The sequence below is a fragment of the Nothobranchius furzeri genome, chromosome 18 (assembly GCF_043380555.1).
Source record: "Nothobranchius furzeri strain GRZ-AD chromosome 18, NfurGRZ-RIMD1, whole genome shotgun sequence".
NCBI lineage: Eukaryota > Metazoa > Chordata > Actinopteri > Cyprinodontiformes > Nothobranchiidae > Nothobranchius > Nothobranchius furzeri.
The window spans coordinates 5,796,167-5,820,133 of record NC_091758.1 but is presented as its reverse complement, the minus strand read 5'-3'; the positions used below and the strand labels follow the sequence as shown (position 1 = coordinate 5,820,133).

General features: G+C 47.1%; 1 protein-coding gene across 7 annotated transcripts in view; it reads left to right on the top strand.

Annotated features, from left to right (window-relative positions):
* slc4a11 (solute carrier family 4 member 11) overlaps positions 1-23,967 on the top strand; it is a 337,506-nt gene that overhangs the window by 171,217 nt on the left and 142,322 nt on the right. For all 7 annotated transcript variants that reach the window (XM_054741997.2, XM_054741995.2, XM_054742000.2 and 4 more), the window contains one exon: positions 10,449-10,677. In XM_054741997.2, the coding sequence (XP_054597972.2) occupies positions 10,449-10,677 (229 nt within the window). The remainder of the gene's footprint in view (positions 1-10,448; positions 10,678-23,967) is intronic.

The window sequence follows — 23,967 nt, the reverse complement described above, 5'->3', positions numbered from 1 at the left end:
TCTTAAACGTTCACAATGAGGATATATTAATCCTTTTTGCAATATTTGCGATTGAAAGATGGGTTGTGGTAAGAACTGGCTATCTTTATGTTACAGCCTTGATACTAAAAAATAAATAAACAGTGTAAAATGTATTGAATGCAAACGCTGTATAAATGTAAATAAACAATTCTCCAGCGATTTGATTTTTTTCCCTTCCTTTCTTTAGTCCACATGACATGGAGCCACAGTTAACTAGTTTGGGCCACATTTTTACTTGAAACATAGTATTTAAACTGATCAAGCTTTGGCTTTAATGACAACACGTTGCTCTATTTAAAAGTAACAAGATAAAAGCAGTTCAGCACATAAAATTAAGATTGTCACTTGCCAAATAGAGACTACACCCTCCTGTTTACCTATAAGAAACGCCTCAAAATATCTTTAAATTCTTTATTGATGATTTAATTGCAGACAACTAAAATGGCATTTTACTTGCCAAAAAGTGATTGAATCGCTCAGATTTTCATGGAGGCTAAAATTGATCAAATAAGGGTTTTATGTATTATCTGTTGATGTTACTGTACTCATACTGTCTACTATATCATCAAAAACACCCCAAAAATGGCAACAACAAAAAAAAAAGATAATTTCCCTTGCCAAAAATTGATTACAGTGTCCTGGTCACATGTAAAGGGTTAAATTTACCTAATATCACTTTATTTATTGTCTCTTGATGTTATTGGTGCCATCACAGGATGCTGGGTCTCTTCCACATTCATAAACACCTCAAAAATCGCAACAAATTATCATTTCCCTTGCCAAAAATTGATCACAGAGTCCTGATCACCTGTAAAGGGTTAAATTGGCATAAATATTACTTCATTTATTATGATGCTGGGTGTGTTCCACAATCATATTCGAATAAACAAGATCACAACATGCCCTATAGGTTAAAAAAAATTGTAAGTCGCTTTGGGTAAAAGCGTCTGCTAAGCACATAAACAACATAAACAACATAAACATAAACATGAAAATATTCCGTCCGAATATCTGTTTCTTGTTATAAATATAACAGCTAGAAGGATTTACAGTTAAAATAGGAGAAACATTTCAAAAAACTATTTACAATTAACCACAGAAATACGTACAGTTATGTTTAATCAAGAGATAATAAATAAGGTAACATTCAGGTAAATTTAACCCTTTACCGCCCTTTACACGTGACCAGGACACTGTGATCAATTTTTGGCAAGGGAAATGATCATTTGTTACCATTTTTGAGGTTTTTATGAATGTGGAAGAGACCCAGCATCCTGTGATGGGACTAATAACATCAAGAGATAATAAATAAGGTAACATTTAGGTAAATTTAACCCTTTACAGGTGACCAGGACACTGTGATCAATTTTTGGCAAGGGAAATTATCTTTTTTTTTTTTTTTTTTGCCATTTTTGGGGTGTTTTTGATGATATAGTAGACAGTATGAGTACAGTAACATCAACAGATAATACATAAAACCCTTATTTGGTCAATTTTAGCCTCCATGAAAATCTGAGCGATTCAATCACTTTTTGGCAAGTAAAATGCCATTTTAGTTGTCTACAATTAAATCATCAATAAAGAATTTAAAGGTATTTTGAGGCGTTTCTTATAGGTAAACAGGAGGGTATTGTCTCTATTTGGCAAGTGACAATCTTAATTTTATGTGCTGAAGTGCTTTTATCTTGTTACTTTTAAATAGAGCAAAGTAATGTTTAGATAGTAACAGTAAAGCCAAAGCTTGATCAGTTTAAATACTTTTTTTCAAGTAAAAATGTGCCCCAAACTAGTTAACTGTGGCTCCATGTCATGTGGACTAAAGAAAGGAAGGGAAAAAAATCAAATCGCTGGAGAATTGTTTATTTCCATTTATACAGCGTTTACATTCAATACAGGGCGCCATTTTACACAGTTTATTTATTTTTTAGTATCAAGGCTGTAACATAAAGATAGCCAGTTCTTACCACAACCCATCTTTCAATTGCAAATATTGCAAAAAGGATTAATATATCCTCATTGTGAACGTTTAAGACAAATAGCAACACTTAAAACAACTTCCGAACTGGAAAAATATCCGCGATAAACATCTGTTTAAGTACCGGAAGAGGTTATCTCTGCTTTCTGAATGTCCATATTGCTAGATATGCTGAGTTTTAGGGAGAAATCCTGGGGAATTCCGTCTAGAAATGCAATTACCTAACCGTGCGCGATCCCGCGGTGGCTAATCATTTTTTGGCAGCGAGTCGATTTATGGCATAACACCGGAGCTCGGCAGTAACTGCCCACGTGATCATGATACCCCCCTCTGTTGCGCCAAGTTGTAATATGCATTCACAAGTCCAGCATTGCCATGATATTAGTATCAACCGTGGCAGCACGAATGCCACAAAATTCCCGCAACAGCATGCCGACACGTTGCGTTTATATTACACACAGTACGCTGATTTTCCGGCATGGTGTGTCCTAACAGAGGCTGTCTCTCGTGTTTAGCTGACATGACAGTTGCACAATAAACATTATATTCTTTCTGACCTGATAAAGGGGGAATGGAGGTGCCTTGCCCTGTTCCAGCCTCTGGTCCACTGCCTCCTGCTGCTCTCTCTCTGATGCTCGTTTTCACCAGCTGACACACTCACTCTCTTGGGAAAAAACTGCAGAATTCCCACCTGTATCTGACCCTTTCTTTTCATGTTCTCTATCAGACAGTGCCAACTATTAACACATGAAATGCAGATTACAAAAGAAGTACATGGATTAGCAAGGGTTAACGTTTTTTCACAAGCCTTTTTTAACATTACTTTTAACTAATGTCGGCATTGCTTTCCATTTGACTTATTGTCAGACTTGACTTACATAGCAACTGTGAGTAAACAGTGATTCATGACTTGCCAACAAACTCCTCATAACGTGGACTCTCATCAGATCAGATGTCGGTTGAAAAGATCTCCCTCCTTGGAATCTTTCAAACCTTCTTCTGTTAGATTTCACACACTATTTGGCTCCTTAGCGCCACGCGGCCACTAGTGTTTGGACTCGGAATTGCATCCACCTATAATCACATCACCACACAAAGGACAGATGATTGACAGGACAGGGGCACTACAGGGGCCAATCATATTTCAGCAGGGGCCAGTGCCCCTGTGGCCCCGCCCCTAGAACAGCCAATGTCTCACTGCAATCAGTCTCAAAATTAACACCACATTTTAATCAGAAAGCTGAATTCTTGTCCGAATGTGCCGGCTATTCTCTAGATCACTAGGCAATGATCAGGCATGATTTAAGTTTTGTGAATTTATTACAAACATCAGTTGTGACACTTGACAAAGAGAGCCCAACACAGCTTATTGTTTCATGCATGAGAATAAGTAAGTGGATAAACCCAAAGCTTTATGGCAGTGCTATGACATAACTAGTCTATAATAAAAGTGGAAATTTGGTGACACACAGGATTATAGTAAATATTAGGAATAACTTCTGTAAGGAGAACAAGTGAGCGTGTGTGTGTGTGGGTATGTGTGTGTGTGTGTGTGAATAAGGATTCGTGTGTGGCAGAGAAAGAAAATAAGTCTTGAGAGCTAAACATGAATGTGGGATCAAAATAAGCAAGCCATAAAAGAAATGGACTAATCTGAATTCACTAATCGAGCTTAGCACAAAGGTCAGCCAGATGAGATGTTTCACAGACCTGCTTTCCGTTGCCGGGAGGGTGGCCAGCAGCTCCAACAGCCTTGGGTTCCTGGCTCGTGGCCTTTTTGGATTAAATGTTACAGGCTCCCTGTTTGGTCAACGTTGGTCTTGAAAGGAGAGGATGTGGTAATCCTCGTTCGTGGCTTGACTTTTCGGTTCCTTCACCTCTGCAGCCTCGAAACGTGGAATTCAGATTGCGAGTCCAAATTATTAAAACCGATGCTGATCAGAAAAACTGCTCCAAATTAGTTTTAACTCTTAATGTGAAAACTCGACAGGACCGAGCCAACTTCCGGTTTTACGTAGGAAATCAAAAGAAAACAAATGGAGTTGCTTCTAAGTTTTTCTTTCTGTAACTTTTGAGAGTGACGCTTTGCTAGGCCAAGATGGAAAAGCCAAGCAGAAATTTGCTTAAGGCATCTTTGGTTCTTATTCTGCCGCCACGAGGTTCGGATGGGTGCTTATGTAACCTTTTGGGCAAGCCCACCTGTATCTCACTCAAAAACCATTGGAGGGCACTGTGGCTCTTGCAAAAAAAAAAACTCTACCTTCTCCAAGATGGAAAGTCCATGATCACAATTTAGCACAGTTATTCATATAAAGCCTCAAAAAGTATTACTTTAGCATCAAAGTATTACTTTAAATGGGAAAGAATAAAATTCATGTCTTTAAACTGGACAGTTTTACCATTAGCATGAATTTTAACTGGAGAAACACCAAATGACAGAGGTTTAACATAAAACAGGGTTCCCACGCGTCCTGGAAAACCTGGAAAATGATAGTCCAATTTTCCAGTCACGGAAAACACATGGAAAATGGGGGGAATTGCAAAATGTCCTGGAAATTTTTGAGTTGTCCTGGAAGATAATTTTCCCTCCTTGTGGATAAACAAACGGATTATTGGGCAATATTGGGCTGCAGCGCTTCCCCTTTCATTTCTGCATCTAGCTGGCACAGTGCCCCGCATGACGCTTCCAACCAATCAGATTGCATATTCCCCTACAGTTCCAGTTCCACTTCTGTTTTTCTAACTATCTTTTTTGCTAGATTTACAGATTTTTCACCCCTAGATTTATTTCCCCAAAGAAGGGCCAAAAGTAGAGACTCGGTTCACGAGTATTGCTTTATTGCAGTTTATAGAGTGAGAGGTTTCTCTCCTTCTCTCTGTTGAGTGACAAAGGAGCAGCGGAGAGCTTTTGTTTTTTTCACTCGTGCGTTGAGACGAGCAAACATGACGAGAGCTTCGGGATAGCAACGGATAGCAGGTAGTCTACCGGACCCGCGCTCCACTCAGTAATTCATACTAGTTCTATCGTCCGACAGCAGAAACAAAAATATGTGAATGAGAAAAATGTCATGAATTTGATTCTATCAAAAATACTAAGTATGTGCTCAGAGGACAGAGCCTCAGCTGTTCATACTGTTTTTAGCTAGCTACACAGACCGCAGCCAGGAGGCATTGAGAACTGAAGACTGGCATGGTCGTTTGAACAAAGTTGTTACGTAATTAAATTGAATTCAACACGGCTAAATTAATAACTAGAATGATTTTAAGTGGTAACTATATATTTATCATACTAATGCTACGTACAGTCCAGACTAAAAAAGTAGCAAACAACTACAAGTACTTATCTCTGAGGTAGAAATTTTTTTTTCTCAGGTCCAATATGTCTGTGGTGTTAGCGGGAGATATTAGCCTAGTCATCTACCCTGAATCTTGTTTCTGGATGACTGGACTAACCTAAAATGACCAATACTGGAACAACAAAATGCAGTTTAACATCCAACTATGTGGAATAAGCAGTAAAGTGTAATGTGGTGTGTACAGTAAGTATAATACATAGAATATGAAAGATATGAAAGAGCTAAGGTTTGAAAAACAGGCCTAATTTATTGAATAAACAGTCAATATAAACAATAACAATCTTTCAAAATATGTCTTTGTGTCCTTTATAGGCAGGAGAGTGTGATGTCAGGAAGACGGTGCAAATTCAAAACTTTTCAAAACTGGATTTTTGCTAGCCCCAAGACTCTCTGCCTGTTTGTTGGGGTTTACCCAGGGGGACGAGAGGGTAGCTTCCCTGTGCCTTCGGGTCGGGGAATGGGTCCTGACTGTTGTTTGCGCTTATGGGCTAAATATCAGTTCAGAGTACCCACCCTTTTTGGAGTCCCTGGGACAAGTGCTAGATAGTGCTCCATCAGGGAACTCCATTGTCCTACTGGGGGACTTCAATGCTCACGTGGGCAATGACAGCATGACCTGGAGGGGTGTGATTGGAAGGAACGGCCCGCCTGATCTGAACTCGAGTGGTGTTTCATTATTGGACTTCTGTGCAAGCCGCAGTTTGGCCATAACAAACACCATGTTCGAACATAAGGATGTCCATCGGTACACTTGGTACCAGGGCAGCCTAGGTCGCAGGTCGATGATAGACTTTGTAGTCTTATCATCTGACCTACGGCCGTATGTTTTGGACACCCGAGTGAAGAGAGGAGCGGAGCTGTATACTTATCACCACCTGGTGGTGAGTTTGATCAGATGGCAGGGGAAGATGCTACATAGAACTGGCAGACCCATACGCATAGTGAGTGTCTGCTGGGAACGCCTGGCAGAAGAACCTGTTAAGACGGTCTTCAACTCCCACCTCTGGCAGAGCTTTGACCGCGTCCCGAGAGCAGTGGGGGACATTGACTCTGAGTGGGCCTTGTTCCACTCTGCGATTGTTGAGACGGCTGCTGTTAGCTGTGGTCGCAAGGTGGCCGGTGCCAGTCATGGTGGCAACCCCCGTACCCTCTGGTGGACACCAGAGGTTCGGGGAGCCGTCAGGCTGAAGAAGGAGGCCTACAAGGCGTGGCTGGTCTGTGGGTCTCCGGAGACAGCAGACAGGTTCCGGATATCCAAGCGGGGTGCAGCAGTGGCAGTTGCCAAGGCAAAATCTCGGGCGTGGGAGGAGTTTGGTGAGGCCATGGAGAAAGACTATCGATCGGCTCCAAAGAGGTTCTGGCAAACTGTCCGGCGCCTCAGGAGAGGAAGCCAGCAACTCGCTCACACTGTTTACAGTGAGGTTGGGGAGCTGCTCACGTCAACTGGGGCTATAGTCGGACGGTGGAAGGAATACTTTGAGGAGCTCCTCAATCCCTCCTACGCTCATTCCGAGGAGGAACCAGAGCCAGGAGACCTGGAGATGGACTGTCCAATCTCAGGGGCAGAAGTTGCTGAGGTAGTCAAACAACTACACAGCGGCAGAGCCCCAGGGGTGGATGAGATTCGTCCTGGGTATCTCAAGGCTATGGATGTTGTAGGGCTGTCATGGTTGACAAGTCTCTGCAACATTGCGTGGTCATCAGGGGCAGTTCCTGTGGAGTGGCAGACTGGGGTGGTGGTCCCCATCTTTTAGAAGGGTGACCTGAGGGTGTGTTCCAACTATAGGGGGATCACACTCCTAAGCCTCCCTGGAAAGGTCTACTCCAAGGTACTGGAGATGAGGGTCCGATCGATAGTTGAATCTTAGATTGAGGAGGAGCAATGTGGTTTTCGTCCTGGCCGTGGAACTGTGGACCAGCTCTATACCCTTGCAAGGGTGATGGAGGGGGCATGGGAGTTTGCCCAACCAATCCACATATGTTTTGTGGATTTGGAGAAGGCTTCTGACCGTGTCCCCAGGAGCTCTCTGTGGGGGACGCTCCAGGAGTATGGGGTGGGTGGCTTACTGTTAAGGACCATTCAGTCCCTTTACCAGAGGAGCGTAAGTTAGGTCCACATAGCTGGTAGTAAGTTGGACCTGTTCCTGGTGAGGGTTGGACTCCGCCAGGGCTGTCCTTTGTCACCGGTTCTGTTCATTACCTTTATGGACAGAATTTCTAGGAGTGTGTCGAGTTTGGTGGCAGGAGAATCTTGTCTTTGCTTTTTGCGGATGATGTGGTCCTCCTAGCTTCATCCAGCTCTGACCTTCAGCTCTTGCTGGGTAGGTTCGCGGCCGAGTGTGAAGCGGCTGGGATGAGGATCAGCACCTCCAAATCTGAGACCATGGTTCTCAACCGGAAAAGGGTGGCTTGCCAACTCCAGGTCGGGAGAGAGGTCCTACCTCAAGTGGAGGAGTTTAAGTATCTCGGGGTTTTGTTCACAAGTGAGGGTATGAGGGATCGGGAGATCGACAGGCAGATTGTTTCAGCGTCTGCAGTGATGCGGACGTTGAGCCGAACGGTCGTGGTGAAGAGGGAGCTGAGCCAGAAAGCCAGGCTCTCGATTTACCGGTCGATCTACGTCCCAATCCTCACCTATGGTCATGAGCTTTGGGTAATAAACGAAAGAACGAGACCGCGGATACAAGTGGCCGAAATGAGTTTCCTCCGTAGAGTGGCCGGGCTCATCCTTAGAGATAGGGTGAGGAGCTCGTACATTCGGGAGGGACTCGGAGTAGAACCGCTGCGCCTCCGGATCGAAAGGAGTCAGTTGAGGTGGTTTGGGCATCTGGTCAGGATGCCTCCTGGACGCCTCCCTGGGGAGGAGTTTCGGGCATGTCCTGCCGGCACGAGGCCCCCGGGTCGACCCAGGACACGTTGGAGAGGTCACATCTCCAATCTGGTCCGCGAACGCTTTGGGGTCCTGCCGGAGGAGCTGGTGGAGGTGGCCGGGGAGAGGACGGTCTGGAGCTCCCTAGTTGGGATGCTGCCCCTGCGACCTGGACCCGGATAAGCGGAGGAAGACGACGACGATTTCAATCAGCACAGTGAATTAACCTGGTTCAGTTGCTGAGCAGGACAAAAACATGACATGGAGATGACTTGATGATGCCACAATGTCACATCTCTGGTATGAACTAAAGTAGAGAATAACTTCTGTTTTAGTTGTGTTGCATTGTAAGTAGAGGAAAGCAGGTGGGATTGTGAAAGACAAAAATCTTTCTACAACTATATTGTCAAAATAACGGTATAGGTAGGTACAATATCATATCTGTTTCTAAATATATCGGGATATCTGCAAACCGTAGTTATGATAACTTGACTTGTACACTGAAAAAGTCTTGAAAATGTCCTGGAAAAGTCCTGGAAAATAATTTCAAGAAAAGAGTGGGAACCCTGTAAAAGGAAACACAAAACAAACAGTTTAGGTCTATGGCTGATAAGATTTTAACTTAGAGTACCTTGATTTCTATTTTAAGGGTAAACAACCTAAACACCTTCTTTGATTATAGATAAACAGAAAAATACCAGGGTTTTGATAAAAGCGAGATCCTGGAATCTTCCAGAATGACCCTTGAGAAGGCTTTACGAGCATTCAAACCTTGTGGAGAGCTAAGTCTTGGCAGTTTGACATGGACCAGACCAAGTCCTGATAATGTCCGTCTTTTCGATTGCTTAAGGAGGGAAACAAACAAGTCACTTGGTAAAATTTTACATTCCTGGGAAAGATGAAGGAGTTAGCCAGATGTTCGAAAATGGTCCGTTGGAATTTATATGATTGTAGGTCAGTTTCCTATTCCCCCTTTTTCCTGCTAAGTGTGAAAGAACCCTTTGTGGGAAAATGTTATTGTTCTTTTCTGTGTAAATCCATACAAAGTTAACCTGAGGATATAAAATGTGGATTTCCGCTAAACTTTTACAAGCAAAAGCGTTACTTTCAACATGTGCAAGTACGTTGTCTCAAGCCCATGTGTTCTAAGGTTTGTAACAAGGCAAACCACTTGTAAATCCGTTAATATTTCATAGTTAAGGGTGTATTTGTTTAAGCTGACCACTCACCTTTCAGCTGCTACCATTGAGAGTGGAGGGGTCTGTTGTCTGAGGTAAGATGGCCACCCTTTAGCTACGCCCTCGCCATCTAGTGTTTCTGTACATACCGGTATCTATGGGATAAACCATCAATCCTGCTCAATGGTCCACTTTCCTCGCAGGGTCACCCATAAAAACAGTGGGAGGGTTAAAACATGGATGGTGGGAACTTTCTACAGCTGAATGAAGATAAGATTGAGATCCTCATCTGTGCCCCAGACAAGCTGGTTCCCAAAGTCAGAGACTCTCTTGGTCAACTTGCTTCTCACACCAAAGCAAGAATCAGGACCAGATGAGTGGGTGGGGCAAAAAAAAACAACAACAGCAAAACTAGTACACTGTATTACAGAAGAGGTGTCAGGTTATTACTCAGAAAGGTGTCAGGGACTTTCTAGTTACAAAAACATATGGGATGCAAATGTTATACAGTGTACCAAAAAAATGCTATGACTGGGAATTTCTGTAACTTGTATTAGATAAGAAAGCTATTCATGCATTTTTAGGTATGTGAAAACATTTAATGTTAAGACTAGAAAGTAACGGTGACCAGTAGGGGGCAGAACAGAAATAATGTAAATTAAACAGCAAAACTCGAACAGGGTGGATTATGGAGAAGGTAACAGGGAAATAATAATAAACTCAAGTTACTTTAAATTAGGACTAAAACTAGAAAATTTAAAGCATTTCAATAAGACATTGAGCAGCAAACTAAATTTAAAATGAGGAGGAGGGGTCAGTCCAGACAGGAAGGGAATCTCCCAACATGAAAAATTCTCATTCATTAACCTCCCCTCTAGACATATTTTAGTTTAGGTAACCTAACCCCGCCGTGTCCCTTTGAATCTGAGTTTAAAGACTACAGCTGGAAAATGGGATTACCATCTTTTCAGACTGACAAACACCAGTAACAATGATTTTAGCTCCTACATTCAGTGTGAATCTTTACAACAACTGCATCTTTTCTGCAGTATGTGAAGCTGATGAACTTTGAGGAGGAGGTCCGGGCACATCGAGACTTAGATGGCTTCCTGGAAAGAGCTAGCATACTGTTGGATGAGACAGCTGCTACCCTGGATGATGTCCTTAAGAGGATGCTGCACCATGTGAGCCAGGACAGTCATGTATCTGAGCCCAGCTGCAACTTTGAGGAGGTGATGAGCATGCTGTTCACAGATGCAGGAACTCAGGAGGTGAACGGTGAGTAGGACCTGTCTGAACGTACAATGCTCTGTTTGTGGAAAGTCATCCGAAAGTTTGTGTTAAAAATCATATTAAGAAACTCTGAGGCAAAGTGATTTTTTTTTCAAAAGTAAAAGACAAAAGGAAACATGTTGGGCTTATTGCCAGGAGTAATTATCAAGTCAGTTACATCAGGATTTTAGATTTGCAGCAGATGGTTGAAGAGACATGAACAGTGAAGGTCGTTTACAATCATTATCCAACAACGGAGGGAATATATACCCTAACCTGAACTAAACTCAATAAGTGTGGAGGAAACACAAGAGTTCAACAACGTAATCCCTCTTCTAACATTGGATGCATCTTATTAGGAAAAAAGAAAAGAAAAAATGGAGTCCTTGTGAAGCTGACTCAGATCCCTTCACACATGCCAAACAGAAGCGCCTCAGTGCTGTGTCAGTGTGTGTTTACACACAATAATCAAGCATCAGCAGGCTGACAGCAATCACTGATGATAGCCAAGAACTGAACGGCTGGGATGAAGGCTTAGCTGACGAGGAACATGGACACCTTCATGATGGAGAGGACTTTGCCTTCCTTCTATTTTTTATGTAGCATAAATTAAAACCGCATACTTGCTTACGCCGGGGACACACCGGCTGCGGAAGCGCCGCGAAGCACCGAGAAGCGAATCGCTCACGAAATTCGGCAGCTGCTCGCCGCTCCTCAGTTCAGATCAGACGCGCCCCAGTCGAGGCGCGCCTCGGCTCAGCTGTAGTTTTTCTTTTAAAACACTTGGTGTCCTCAATTTCCTCTCTGCCTTTTCTCAGCTATTTTCCTCTACGTGTGTGCGCGCGCGTGTGTGTGTGTGTGTGTGTGTGTGCGTGTGTGTGTGTGAACCTATGGTATGAGTTGTTTCTGCCAGTTGAATCTCTTGGAACCCGCTCCAATTCTGCAGCTGTATCCTAGCAGTTTCTTCTGAAATGGGTACGTAACGTAAATAATCATGTTTTTCGGGGGTCGTACAGCTCCTTGTGTTTCTCAACTTCCATAATTAATTTAAAGTCATCCATCTTAACTGCTTGCCTCAGACTTTCTGCCTCTCTGTCCTGTTTGCTCCGGTGAAAAGACACCCAAACCACACCCCCTTCACGTGGTCACACACGCACACAAGTTCGATGTGTGTGTGTGTTCGTGTGGTTTTTCTGCAGTGTCTGATTACGAACACATTTGACTATTGCAGAATTTTATTTTGAAATGCTTTATTTTGTTAACTTTACCAGCCTGCCTCTTATGTCTAGGTTTGACTTCCTGCCAGAATTGACGCGATTCACCCGCGGCTCGCGAAAAAAATAGAGCCGACGCCGAAATGATCGCTGCACGGCGCGGGCTGGGGCGCCGGCGCGAGGCGATTCGCGGCGCTTCGGCGGCCCACGTGGTCTATAGAATAGCTCAACAAGGGCGCCGAATGAAGGCGGCCCCATTTTCGCGGCGCTTCCGCAGCCGGTTCCGCAGGCGGCCCATGTGGTCTATAGAATAGCTTAACAAGGGCGCCGAATGAAGGCGGTCCCATTTTCGCTGCGCTTCCGCAGCTGGTGTGTCCCCGGCGTGACTAAGACGTTCCATCTCTGGAGATAGAGGAAAAACGAGTGTAATTCTAGTCTTTTAACACCTTATCGCATGAAAAGTTTAAACACGGTGACCAGTGTTTTCCTGTTTAATTGGCCGGTGTCCTCGGTGGTGACGGTTAGTCACAATCAGTGTGTGTGTGTGTGTGTGTGTGTGTGTGTGTGTGTGTGTGTGTGTGAGACTCTTATGAACACATGACTCTGACAGATCCACAAAGTGAAAATTAACTTCTGTCATCCATCACTCATGAATCTTGTCAAATGGCTCTCAAAGATTTTCAGGATGTGGTTTCAGCTGCTTCTCTCCCAGAAACAGCTCACAAGGAGGAAAAGAAACAGGCCATAGTCATTTATTTATTTGGGCTGCAGTTATAACAAGAGCCATCTGTGCAGGTACCAGTGGGGGTGAAACGTTCTGAAAGTGTCAGTAATGTTACTGTTCAATGAAATTGTATGTAACGAATCTAAAGAGTTGGCAGATGGATTCAGTCACAATTTCTGAGCTGGGTGGACAGGGAAAACTCCATTAACATGAAGAATCCAGAAGCAGTATATGTTCTGCTTCAGATTGTTGTAATCTGAGACACAAACCAGCAGAAGCAGTCCACCACAAAGTCCTGCAGAGAAGAAGAACAATGCTAAGTGAAAATTATGATATATACATCAAAAGTGCAGAGTCACATAATTCCATGCATCATTATGAGACAACACATTCCCAACTTTTTCCCCTTTGAGCTACACTTGAGGAGGGACAGAGGGGCATTTATTATTGTTCTAAAGATAGGACAACAAGTTCATTTAGGAAGTAGAAAATACATCTAAACAGTAGGATTGCACACAAGCTCACTGAAATGTTGATAATAAATAAGTGAAACTAAAGATGAAACATATCTGGATGTGAGACCATTTGAAATGGGCCTCAAATATAATTTAAAATGTAAATATTTCTCCTTTTCTTTTGACGCCCTTTTTTCAGACTTAGATCCCAGATGTCTGGTTAGATCCCTGAACTCACTTGTGGTTCTCTTTTGTCAATGCTGAAGGAAACTTTATCTCTGGGGAGAATAACGGCCCCTTCTACAGGCATATGTTGATATCACACCCAAGTCTGCTATCAATGGGATGGATCTGTTGAAGTAATCATATCTATGCTCACTGGGGGATATCACAGCTGGCTCATTTGGACTGTAGTACAGCTGTGAGATAAAGAGAATGGGAGGAGATACTGGCAGGCGCTGAGAAAAAGACAAATCGCATAAACAAAAAAGATGAAAGCTCAGAGAGATAATTAGTCCTGCTCCAAGGGTTGGTTTTAGGGGCCTTTGTCCTGTCTTTGGTTCCCTTTTGTCTTGGGATTTGGGACTGGGGAACAGTTCATGCATTGTAGACAAAAGTGCTGCAGATGATGCAATGTATAAATAACGTGTGGATAATCATTTTTCTGCTTTGATTCTTACATTCTACGATTGCATCCTTCACGATTAAACCTATATTAGTGTAGTGCAGCTGAGTGACTAAGAGTCAGGTTCTTATTCAGTATGCATTTAAGTATTTTCCCTTCCAGTCATTCATGACTACAGTCTTTTGTGCTAGGTTTACAAATTGTAATAATAGTAACTTAATATCACTTGTCACCTTTTATTTTATCTAGTTTGCTCTTCCTTTCATCTCCATAAGTCTCTCCAGTTTGGTTATTTCGAATGAAGTGTCATGTAAATCTTCCCCTCTTGAATTAATTAATTAAATATGAAAGTGCAATAAAGATGATTACATCTTCACTAAAACTGGTGCTTTTTGAGTTTATCAACACATGACCAAGAAACTGCAAGAAGGAATTTTTGTATTTGTTTCTGCATTTGTGAAATAAACCGTTTTTTTCTGCTTGACAATGCTCATACTGTAGATACAATGTCACTTATTATAATTTGCTGAATCTTACCTCAAGATCTCCCCAGCCAGAAGCATAAATCAGCTCTCCGTCTCTCAGATCCGACTCCCTTACGCCTGTTGCCGATACAGTATCTTGAAATTGTTTGTTTAAGCTGGTGATACCTCCTGTTATGGACGCCGCCCAAACCTCTCCCTGTAGTTTCAGCCCTGACGCTTCCGGTCAACAATACTGTTAATAGTTACTTGGGAGACAAAATGTCACACAACCTCCCGCTCAGCCGTCAACCTCCTCTAGGGAGGCACCGCAGAGCCGCTCAGACTCCATTACCCAACATCCCTAGCGCCAGGTTTTCCGTTTCACGTCACCCGCCAAACCTATATAAGGAAGTGCCGCACAACGCCGGCTCACTCAGTCATCGTTCTCACCGAACTTAACCTAGAGTCCTAACCAGATCAGCTCAGATCACGAAGCCTGTTCAGATCAGACCAGCCAGATCTCCGAATCCTGCCTGTTCGTACAGATCAGCTTCAGACCAGGAGTCGCCGTGTTCAGCTGTGTCACAATACAGCTGCGTACCCGGCTCCCAGATTAAACAGCGTGTCCATTCAACCCGGCGTCAGTCACTCCGCGCTTGGGTTAAAAGCCACGCCACATCCAAACTCTTGCCCAGCTCGAGTCACCCCGTTACAGGATGACTGAGACCACAGTTAACCCAGCGGAGTTTGATAACCTGCGTGCTCAGGTCAACCGGATGGAAGTCACGGTGGAACGCCTGGCCGCCAAGGTGGATTCCATCGCCACGGGGGTTCTCCAGCTCTCTGCTGCGCAGCAGCAGCAGACCTCCAGAGACCGAGACCAACCTATATTCAGCCTCCCGGAGAAATGGGATGGAACGCATGGCTCACCTGAAGGACTGTTAGCCACGTTAGCCATGACATTCGAATGTCAGCCACACCGATATGCCACACCCCGCTCCCGGGTGGCGATGCTGGTCTCCCTCCTCACCGGCCGAGCTCAGGAGTGGGCAGCCGCCATGTACAATAAGAAATCGGAAGTCTGCAATGACTATGATATGTTCGTGAACGAACTCAGGAGGGTTTTCGTTCCCCCCAGTGGCGAGACGTCAACGGAGACGCAACTCCTCCAGCTCCGGCAAGGAAACCAGACGGTAGCGCAGTACACGTCTCGGTTCCGGACCAAGGCGGCCAAGCTGAGATGGGGAGACGAAGCGCTAAAGGCGATCTACCTGGAAGGGCTCTCCTCCCGCATCAGAGACGGGATGATCGGACGGGAGACCCCCGGAACCCTGGACGAGGCAGCCGACCTCGCTCTCCAAATGGATTTGCGCCTTTTTACGCGCCGACCTGCTGAGCCCGCGGCAGCCGCAACCAACGATCGGTCCCGCTCAGCCAGCCCACTCACTGATGAGCCCATGCAGCTGGGACACTTAAACCCAGAGGAGAGGGAGAGGCGCTATAAGGAGGGGCTATGCGCCTATTGCGGCGCACCGGGCCATCGGCGCTTCTCTTGTCCTTCCCGGCCGGGAAACGCCGTCTCCAAGTAGGCAGCAGCAGAGGGGTCCTACTTGGGTCGGCCGGAACCCCCTCGACCCGCACCATGCTCCCAGTGACACTTCATCTCGCCCAGGGGCCCGTTGAGCTGGAGGCGCTTTTGGATTCTGGAGCAGCGGACTGTTTCATGGATAAGAATCTGGCGGCCCGCCTACACATTCCCCTGTCCGCTCTCCACCGAACCATTCCCGTTACCTCCGTGGATGGTACTCCTCTCCAGCCCTATCCCATCCACCAGGAGACGGTGGACCTCCGTATGGACGTACCTCCCCATTCTGAGACCCTCCGGTTCCTGATTATCACAGCCCCTTTATCTCCACTGATCCTGGGTCACTCCTGGTTCTTACGTCATAACCCCCAGATCTCCTGGTCAACTGGGCGGGTGCTCACCTGGGGAGCGGCTTGTCATTCCCATGTACCTTCTCAACCTGACTCTGAACCTGAAACCCCAGATGTCGATGTCTCTCAGATCCCCTCCTGCTACCATGACCTGGCCCGGGTCTTCTCAAAGACACCTACCACCACCCTGCCTCCTCACCGACCATATGACCTGGAAATAAAGCTCCAGCCTGGCACAGTTCCACCCCGGGGTCGCCTGTACTCCTTATCCCCGGCTGAGACCCAGGCCATGGAGGCGTACATAACGGAGGCTCTCCAACAGGGGTTTATCCGACCCTCCACCTCGCCTGGAGCGGCGGGGTTCTTCTTCGTAAAAAAGAAGGAGGGGGGCCTTCGACCCTGCATCGACTATAGGGGTCTGAATAAGATCACGGTCCGCGACCGTCACCCTCTGCCCTTGATGTCCACCGCCCTGGATGTAGTGTCCCAATCCGCCATATTCACCAAGTTGGACCTGCGCAGCGCCTACAACTTGGTCAGGATAAAACAAGGCGAGGAGTGGAAAACCGCCTTCATCACCCCGACAGGCCACTGGGAGTACCTGGTCATGCCCTTTGGCTTGTGTAACAGTCCTGCGGTTTTCCAACGGCTAATCACTGACGTCCTGAGTGACATGCTGGGCCGCTGGGTGTTCGTTTACCTTGACGACATCCTGATCTACTCCCGAACCCTGGACGAACACATCACACACGTGCGAGCCGTTCTTTCCCGGCTGCTGGAGAACGGTCTCTACTGTAAACTGGAGAAATGTGCCTTCCATCAGGAGACCATCTCCTTCCTGGGTTTCGTCGTGTCGTCAAGAGGATTTTCAATGGACCCCCAGAAGGTCCAGGCTGTCGCCCAATGGCCGCAACCCACTTCCCTAAAACAGCTCCAGAGCTTCCTCGGATTCGCGAACTTCTACCGCCGCTTTATTCGCGGTTTCAGTTCCATCGCCGCGCCCCTCACTGCCTTAACCAAGTCATCCAACCAGACTCACCATTTCCGTTTCACTCCTGTGGCCACACAGGCATTCCGCACCCTGGTGCACTGATTCACGACCGCTCCCCTCCTCGTTCATCCGGACACAACAAAGCCATTCATCGTGGAAGTGGATGCGTCCGAGGTGGGTGCAGGGGCGGTCCTATCTCAACGCGGTCCAGACTCCAATCTCCACCCCTGTGCCTATTTCTCCAGGAAATTCACACCCACCCAGAGGAATTACGGGGTGGGGGACAGGGAGCTCCTGGCTATTAAATGGGCGCTGGAGGAGTGGAGGCAGTGGCTATTGGGTGCCCAGGACCCGTTTACCATATGGACAGACCACCAAAACCTAATTCATATCCAGAATGCTCGCCAACTCAACCCCCGTCAAGCCCGGTGGGCTCTGTTTTTCGAATCCTACGACTTTCATCTGGCTTATCGCCCTGGTTCTAAGAATCTGAAGGCGGACGCCCTTTCCCGCCATCACGCCCAATCTGCACCCGTCAAGGAACCACCGCCTATTTTACCTGCCCAGAGGTTCGTTGCAGCCCTTCACTGGCCAGTGGAGGACGCCATCCGAGCTGCTCTTCCCACCGAGCCCGCACCTGCTGACACACCCTCCAACCAACTGTATGTGCCATCCACCTGCCGGTCTGAGGCCCTAGCATGGGGACATGCTTCCCGTTTGGCTGGCCACCAGGGGGAGACCCGCACCCTCCAGTTCCTACGTCGGGCCCTGTGGTGGCCCTCCATGGCTAAGGATGTCCATGAATACGTGGCTGCATGTTCCACCTGCGCCCGTTCCAAGACTCCGAACCAACCCCCGGCTGGCGACCTCCACCCTCTTCCTGTTCCCCACAGACCCTGGTCCCACATAGGCCTGGACTTCGTCACGGGGTTGCCTCCCGTCAACCAGCTCGACACCGTCCTGACCATCGTGGACAGGTTTTCCAAGGCGGTCCACCTGGTGGCTCTTTCCGGCCTGCCCACCGCTAAGCAGACGGCCGAAGTCCTTCTGGAGCAGGTGGTCCGTCTCCATGGGTTCCCTCAGGACATTGTCTCGGATAGAGGGCCCCAATTCATGTCCAGGTTCTGGAAAGCCTTCTGCCGGCTGGTTGGTGCCAGTAGCAGCCTCTCGTCTGGCTACCATCCCCAGACCAATGGACAGACTGAACGCGCCAACCAGCAGCTCGGGCGGTACCTGCGCTGCTTTGCCTCTTCCCAACCAACCACATGGCCAAAGCATCTCTTGTGGGCGGAGATGTCCATAACCTCCACGTCTCCTCGGCTACTGGTCTTTCCCCGTTCGAGCTGTGTAATGGTTACCAGCCCCCTCTGTTCCCTCACCAGGAACCGGAGACGGAGGTTCCTGCGGCCCAGCTCCTAGTTCGACGTTGCCGTCTCGCTTGGATCCGTGCTCGGGCTGCCATCACACGAGCTAACACGGAGTACTCACGCCAGCATAAGCGCCGCCACCGGCCTGGTCCGACCTTTCAGCCGGGCGATAATGTGTGGGTGTCTACTCGTAACATGCGTGTGCCCGCCGGCTCCAAGAAACTCAGCCCACTGTTTCTGGGTCCTTACCCCGTGGAAAGGGTCATTAACCCCGTGGCTTACCGCATCCGCCTGCCCCGGTCTCTCAAGGTTCACCCAGTCTTCCACGTTTCCCAGCTGAGACTGGTCAGGACCTCTCCTCTCGCTCCCCCCCCTGTGCCCGCTTCACCGCCTCGTGGGGTGTGCGGTGATGGTGTTTATGCTGTGCGCCGCCTGCTGGATGCCCGTCGCCGTGGCAGGGGATGGCAATACCTGGTGGACTGGGCGGATTACGGACCGGAGGAGCGTTCATGGGAACCGTCGAGGGTCATCTTGGACCCCTCTCTCATAACGGACTTCTGGGCTCGCCGCTCTGGGACTTCTGGGGCCGTCTCTCGGGTGGGGGGTCCTGTCACACAACCTCCCGCTCAGCCGTCAACCTCCTCTAGGGAGGCACCGCAGAGCCGCTCAGACTCCATTACCCAACATCCCTAGCGCCAGGTTTTCCGTTTCACGTCACCCGCCAAACCTATATAAGGAAGTGCCGCACAACGCCGGCTCACTCAGTCATCGTTCTCACCGAACTTAACCTAGAGTCCTAACCAGATCAGCTCAGATCACGAAGCCTGTTCAGATCAGACCAGCCAGATCTCCGAATCCTGCCTGTTCGTACAGATCAGCTTCAGACCAGGAGTCGCCGTGTTCAGCTGTGTCACAATACAGCTGCGTACCCGGCTCCCAGATTAAACAGCGTGTCCATTCAACCCGGCGTCAGTCACTCTGCGCTTGGGTTAAAAGCCACGCCACATCCAAACTCTTGCCCAGCTCGAGTCACCCCGTTACACAAAAGGCAGTAATCTCAACCAGTCGAGGAGGCAAACCAGGACGGCAACACTTGATTAAAGACCTCAGTGGTGGTTGGTACTTTGAAAAAAGATTACTCACAAACATTTGTAACTCTAATGTAATGTTAACTGTGTTAACTGAGAATGATCATTAGATGATCTTTGGTGTTGGCGCCCACTCGGTCTTGGGAGAGTAAAATTTAGTTGTGAAGATCGCTTTTTGAATTTAATCGTTGTGTTCTATAGTTTGTCCCTTCTAGGAGGAATTTTGAGTTAAATTAGTAGATAATTTTTATTTAGATTTTATTTTACATAAAAAGGATAATTACTTCTTTAATTGTAGCCCGTTTTGAGCAGGTAAAATCCCTGCATTTCAGTTAATTTAAATTGGTTAAATAATTTACTCTTTTCGTTAGAATATAGGCGTTTTCATTTTGGTAACATCGTCCGTGTTTTTCCATTTCATGCCCTTTAATTTCAAACAAAAAATTTATAGATTTTCCTCCTGTCAATTTTTATGTTACCTTCTCCTCTCCACACACCATCCACCAGTGCTGGGGTTGTAATGCTTAAGAACGTTTTACCCTGCTTTCTCAGCAACGTTCCGCCCACTGAATCGCCCTCAACAGTGGATCACAGTACGGTCACGCTCAGTAACTGTAGATCTCCTGTCACGGATTTTATCAATATGTTTATCATTAACCCATTTCCTATAGCCGGAGAGAAAAAGGAGACAATGAACAACAAGTCGGGCTGCACAGTGGCGCAGTGGTTAGAGCTGTTGCCTTGCAGCAAGAAGGTCCTGGGTTCGCTTCCCGGCCTGGGATCTTTCTGCATGGAGTTTGCATGTTCTCCCTGTGCATGCGTGGGTTCTCTCCGGGTACTCCGGCTTCCTCCCACAGTCCAAAAAAAACATGACTGTCACCCCTGCTTTCCACGGGAGCCGTCAGCAGCACGTTACTGCAGCAGCACGTCATAGCTGCTGATAGGAACCGCTGTGGTCAACAGAACCTTTTCCACTGGAGCCGTCAGCAGCGCGAGTCAGCCGCGTCTCAGGAGCAGAATGTCGCGGCCTTTACGCGCCGGTTCTATTTTCTACTCGCGACGCCTCTGAAACGGGTCAAGTTCGACATTTTTGGGGAAGGAAAGACAGGAAATCGGACGTGGAAATGGAGAGAAGCTCCCGAGATTTTCAGAATAAAGAACGTACTGCCTTCCGGTTGCTTTACTTAAAAAAAAGCAAATGGATGGATGGATGGATGAACAAGAAGTCAAACAGTTATAACTGTGGCAAGATGCCCGAGGCAAAATGCACCGAACATCCGGTCACAGAGTTTATTTATAGAGAGGGAGAGTGAGAGAGAGAGACTGTGTGTGTGTGTGTGTGTGTGGGGGGGGGGGGGGGGGGGGGGTCAAGAATGTGTGTGTGTGTGTGTGTGTGTGTGTGTGTGTGTGAGTGGCATGTGTGGGTGTGTCTGAATGAGTGAGCATGATCAAAGAGGCATAGAGCAATACATTTACATTCAGTTGATTGAGTCAATGATCAAGAATTAATAAACATAAATTTTCCATAACATTCCCTGCTGTTTATCTGAATAGGATAACCAAACAAAGGGAAGCAACAATAACACGCTACGATCAGATATGAAAGGCTCAGAATTAACACGATGAAGTGGGAACACAGCATGAAGTGCTGCAATCATTTGTCCATTGCAGATCATAATCTCATTTCTGTTAACTTGTCCAAAGAATCATTCCATACAAGGTGTAATACAAAAATCTGCAAAATAATAAGGACAAATAAGGTAACAAACACGATAAGGCAACACAATGAGCTAAATCAACACATTTATAAACATAAGAAAAACTATTTCATACATATTGAAATGAATTTACTGAGATGCACAAATCTATGACTTATGGCCGTTCCTGCAAGGCGAATGGGAAGGGTTCGCAAAACCATATAATACACTGAAAACATCAGTAGAGTATATCAAAATGTCAGGTGAATTTAGTTTAAAGCTCCAAGTTGAAGACGAATCTTCCTGTGAATGAGGAAAAATGAAAGTGTAATATTAATTTACGCAGCTCTAACCATGGCGTAGCTGAGGCAAACCAGGCGTTCTTCATCAAAGGGCTTGTCCGTGGACTGAGAGTCCCGGTTGGAGAATAGGTTTGAAAGTCAGGGTCCTCTTCCGTTGATCAGGATGGTTTCAGTCTTACGTTGATGAGTACCTTGAAGTCCAGGTCCAGAGCGTAATAACATAGTTCGGAACATGAAGCGCAAAGTTCAACTTCTCAATAGGAAGACTTCAGGGTACTTCCGTGGCGTGTCGAGGCGGTTGTCCAATTGTCAGGGAGCTGATCTTGTCCCCGAAAAGGTCCTACAGGTCCTAGACCGTGAAACCAGTCTGAAGATTTGGGTGCGGGTGCTTGAAGTGACTATCCTTTCCCAGCGTCTCTTCTTCGCTGTGTCCTGTTGTAGTTGCGTCCAGGGGGTCTTCAGCCGAGGTGGATGCATGTTACGTTGTCATGTAGGTGCGCGGTCAGGGAGGAGCCCCAATCCATCATCTCAGTTCCAATTCTAGTATCCCCTCAAATGCTGCTGTCTCAGTTGTTCCATCAGGTGCTGAGAGGCGGCCCAAGTGCAGGGCCATGAGTACGACCACCAACATCAACAATGTGGTGAACCCAGCAAGCTCGAAGCAGATCTTATCTTATCTTTATCTTGATCTTATCTTCACCAGTTTGAGAGACGGCACCCTAGTGGTGGCCCACCCCTTTGTAGCCAGACTTCATTGCCGCGCTAGAGCGGTTAGTTGACGTTGATGAGCTTGCAGTGGGATAGATGAATCCAAGATTGTCATGGTCTGAGGTATTTGCTTAACCCAAGAGATGCAGAATCAGAGACCGGAGACAGGTTTGATAGTAAAAGGTAAAATGATATTTATTTAATAGGAAAACTAAGGGCGCACTGAAGTCCAGTGGATATCCAAATCAGGAAGCGGCGTCTACAGGAAAACAGAGGTGAGTATGGGTCTTGTAGTTCCGGGAGATTTTATTTGTAGGCAGACTTACTATGCGGAAGAAGAGTTGTTGTTTGGAGGGGGAGTGAGCCGGGGTGATATCCAAGATGGGGAAGCGGTCCAAGATGAAGGTGAGTCAGAGAGTGAGCGAGGATATTGATCCGGAGAGGGAGCGTGAGCGAGGTGGAGAGCGGGTCGGCAGGCGGAGGAGACAAACAGGATCAAACCAGAGATTTCCTTCCAGGAGCAGAGCGAGTTATCCAAGAATCCAGGAACCTGGGGTGAGTATCAAAACATCACATGAGCGAATAATCCAAAGAGTCAAAAATTCAAAACTGTAAGAGAAACAGAGTAAAAACTCGGGAGGGCAAGCGACTACCAGTTAACGGCAATCATTCTGCGTTGTAGTCTGGTCTTCCTCCTCCTTATAAAGCCGGCCCGCTGATGAGAAACAGCTGTTGCTCCCTCTCCTGCAATCAAAGCTCAAAGGTGGTGAATGATGAGACGAGTACTCACCCCGGCTCATGACAGTACCCCCCCCCCCCCCCCCCCCCCCCCTCAACGGACGCCCCCTGGCGTCCTAGCGGAGGCAGCCTCAAATTCCCTGATCAGAGCAGGATCCTCGATATAGGACCCCGGGATCCACGAGCGCTCCTCAGGTCCATACCCCTCCCAGTCCACGAGGTACTGGATACCACGACCCTAACGACAGGAGTCCAGTATCTTCTTTACCGTGTAAACAAGGCCCCCTTTGTAGAGACGAGCAGGAGGAGGAGGTGGAGGAGTGGGACAGAGAGCGCTAGAGACCACAGGCTTAACCAAAGAAACATGAAAAATGGGGTGCACACGGAGGGAGGAAGGAAGGTCCAAGGTCCAGACGGACCGTGGTAGGAAAGGGTACGGCGGTGATCTAAAGAGGCCCAATAAATCGAGGGGACAACTTGCGGGAGGACGCCTTAAGAGGAATGTCTTTGGAAGATAACCAAACTGACTGACCTGGGTTGTAGACGGGAGCAGGGCGGCGATGGCGATCAGCAAGCTATTTATTGCGCTGTGCAGTGCGGTCCAGGGTGGCCTTGGTGGAAGCCCAAGCCTGTTTAGCACCTCGAAGGAACTGAGGAATGGACGATGACACTGGGGACTGTTGAGGAAAAAGAGATGGCTGGTAGCCTAGGGAGGCTTCAAAAGCAGACTGACCGGTAGCAGATGAGATGTGGCTGTTGTGGGCGTACTCCACCCAGGGTAGGTGGGAGCTCCAGGTGGCAGGGTGAGACGAACAGACACAACTTAGCATGGAATCCAGCTCCTGGTTCATACGCTCACACTGCCCATTTGTTTGCAGGTGATATCCGGATGTGAGAGCGACCTGGGCTCCAAGGGACTCAGCGAACTCCTTCCAAAGGTGGGAAATGAACTGTGGACCTCTATCAGAAAGGATTTCTTCGGGGATGC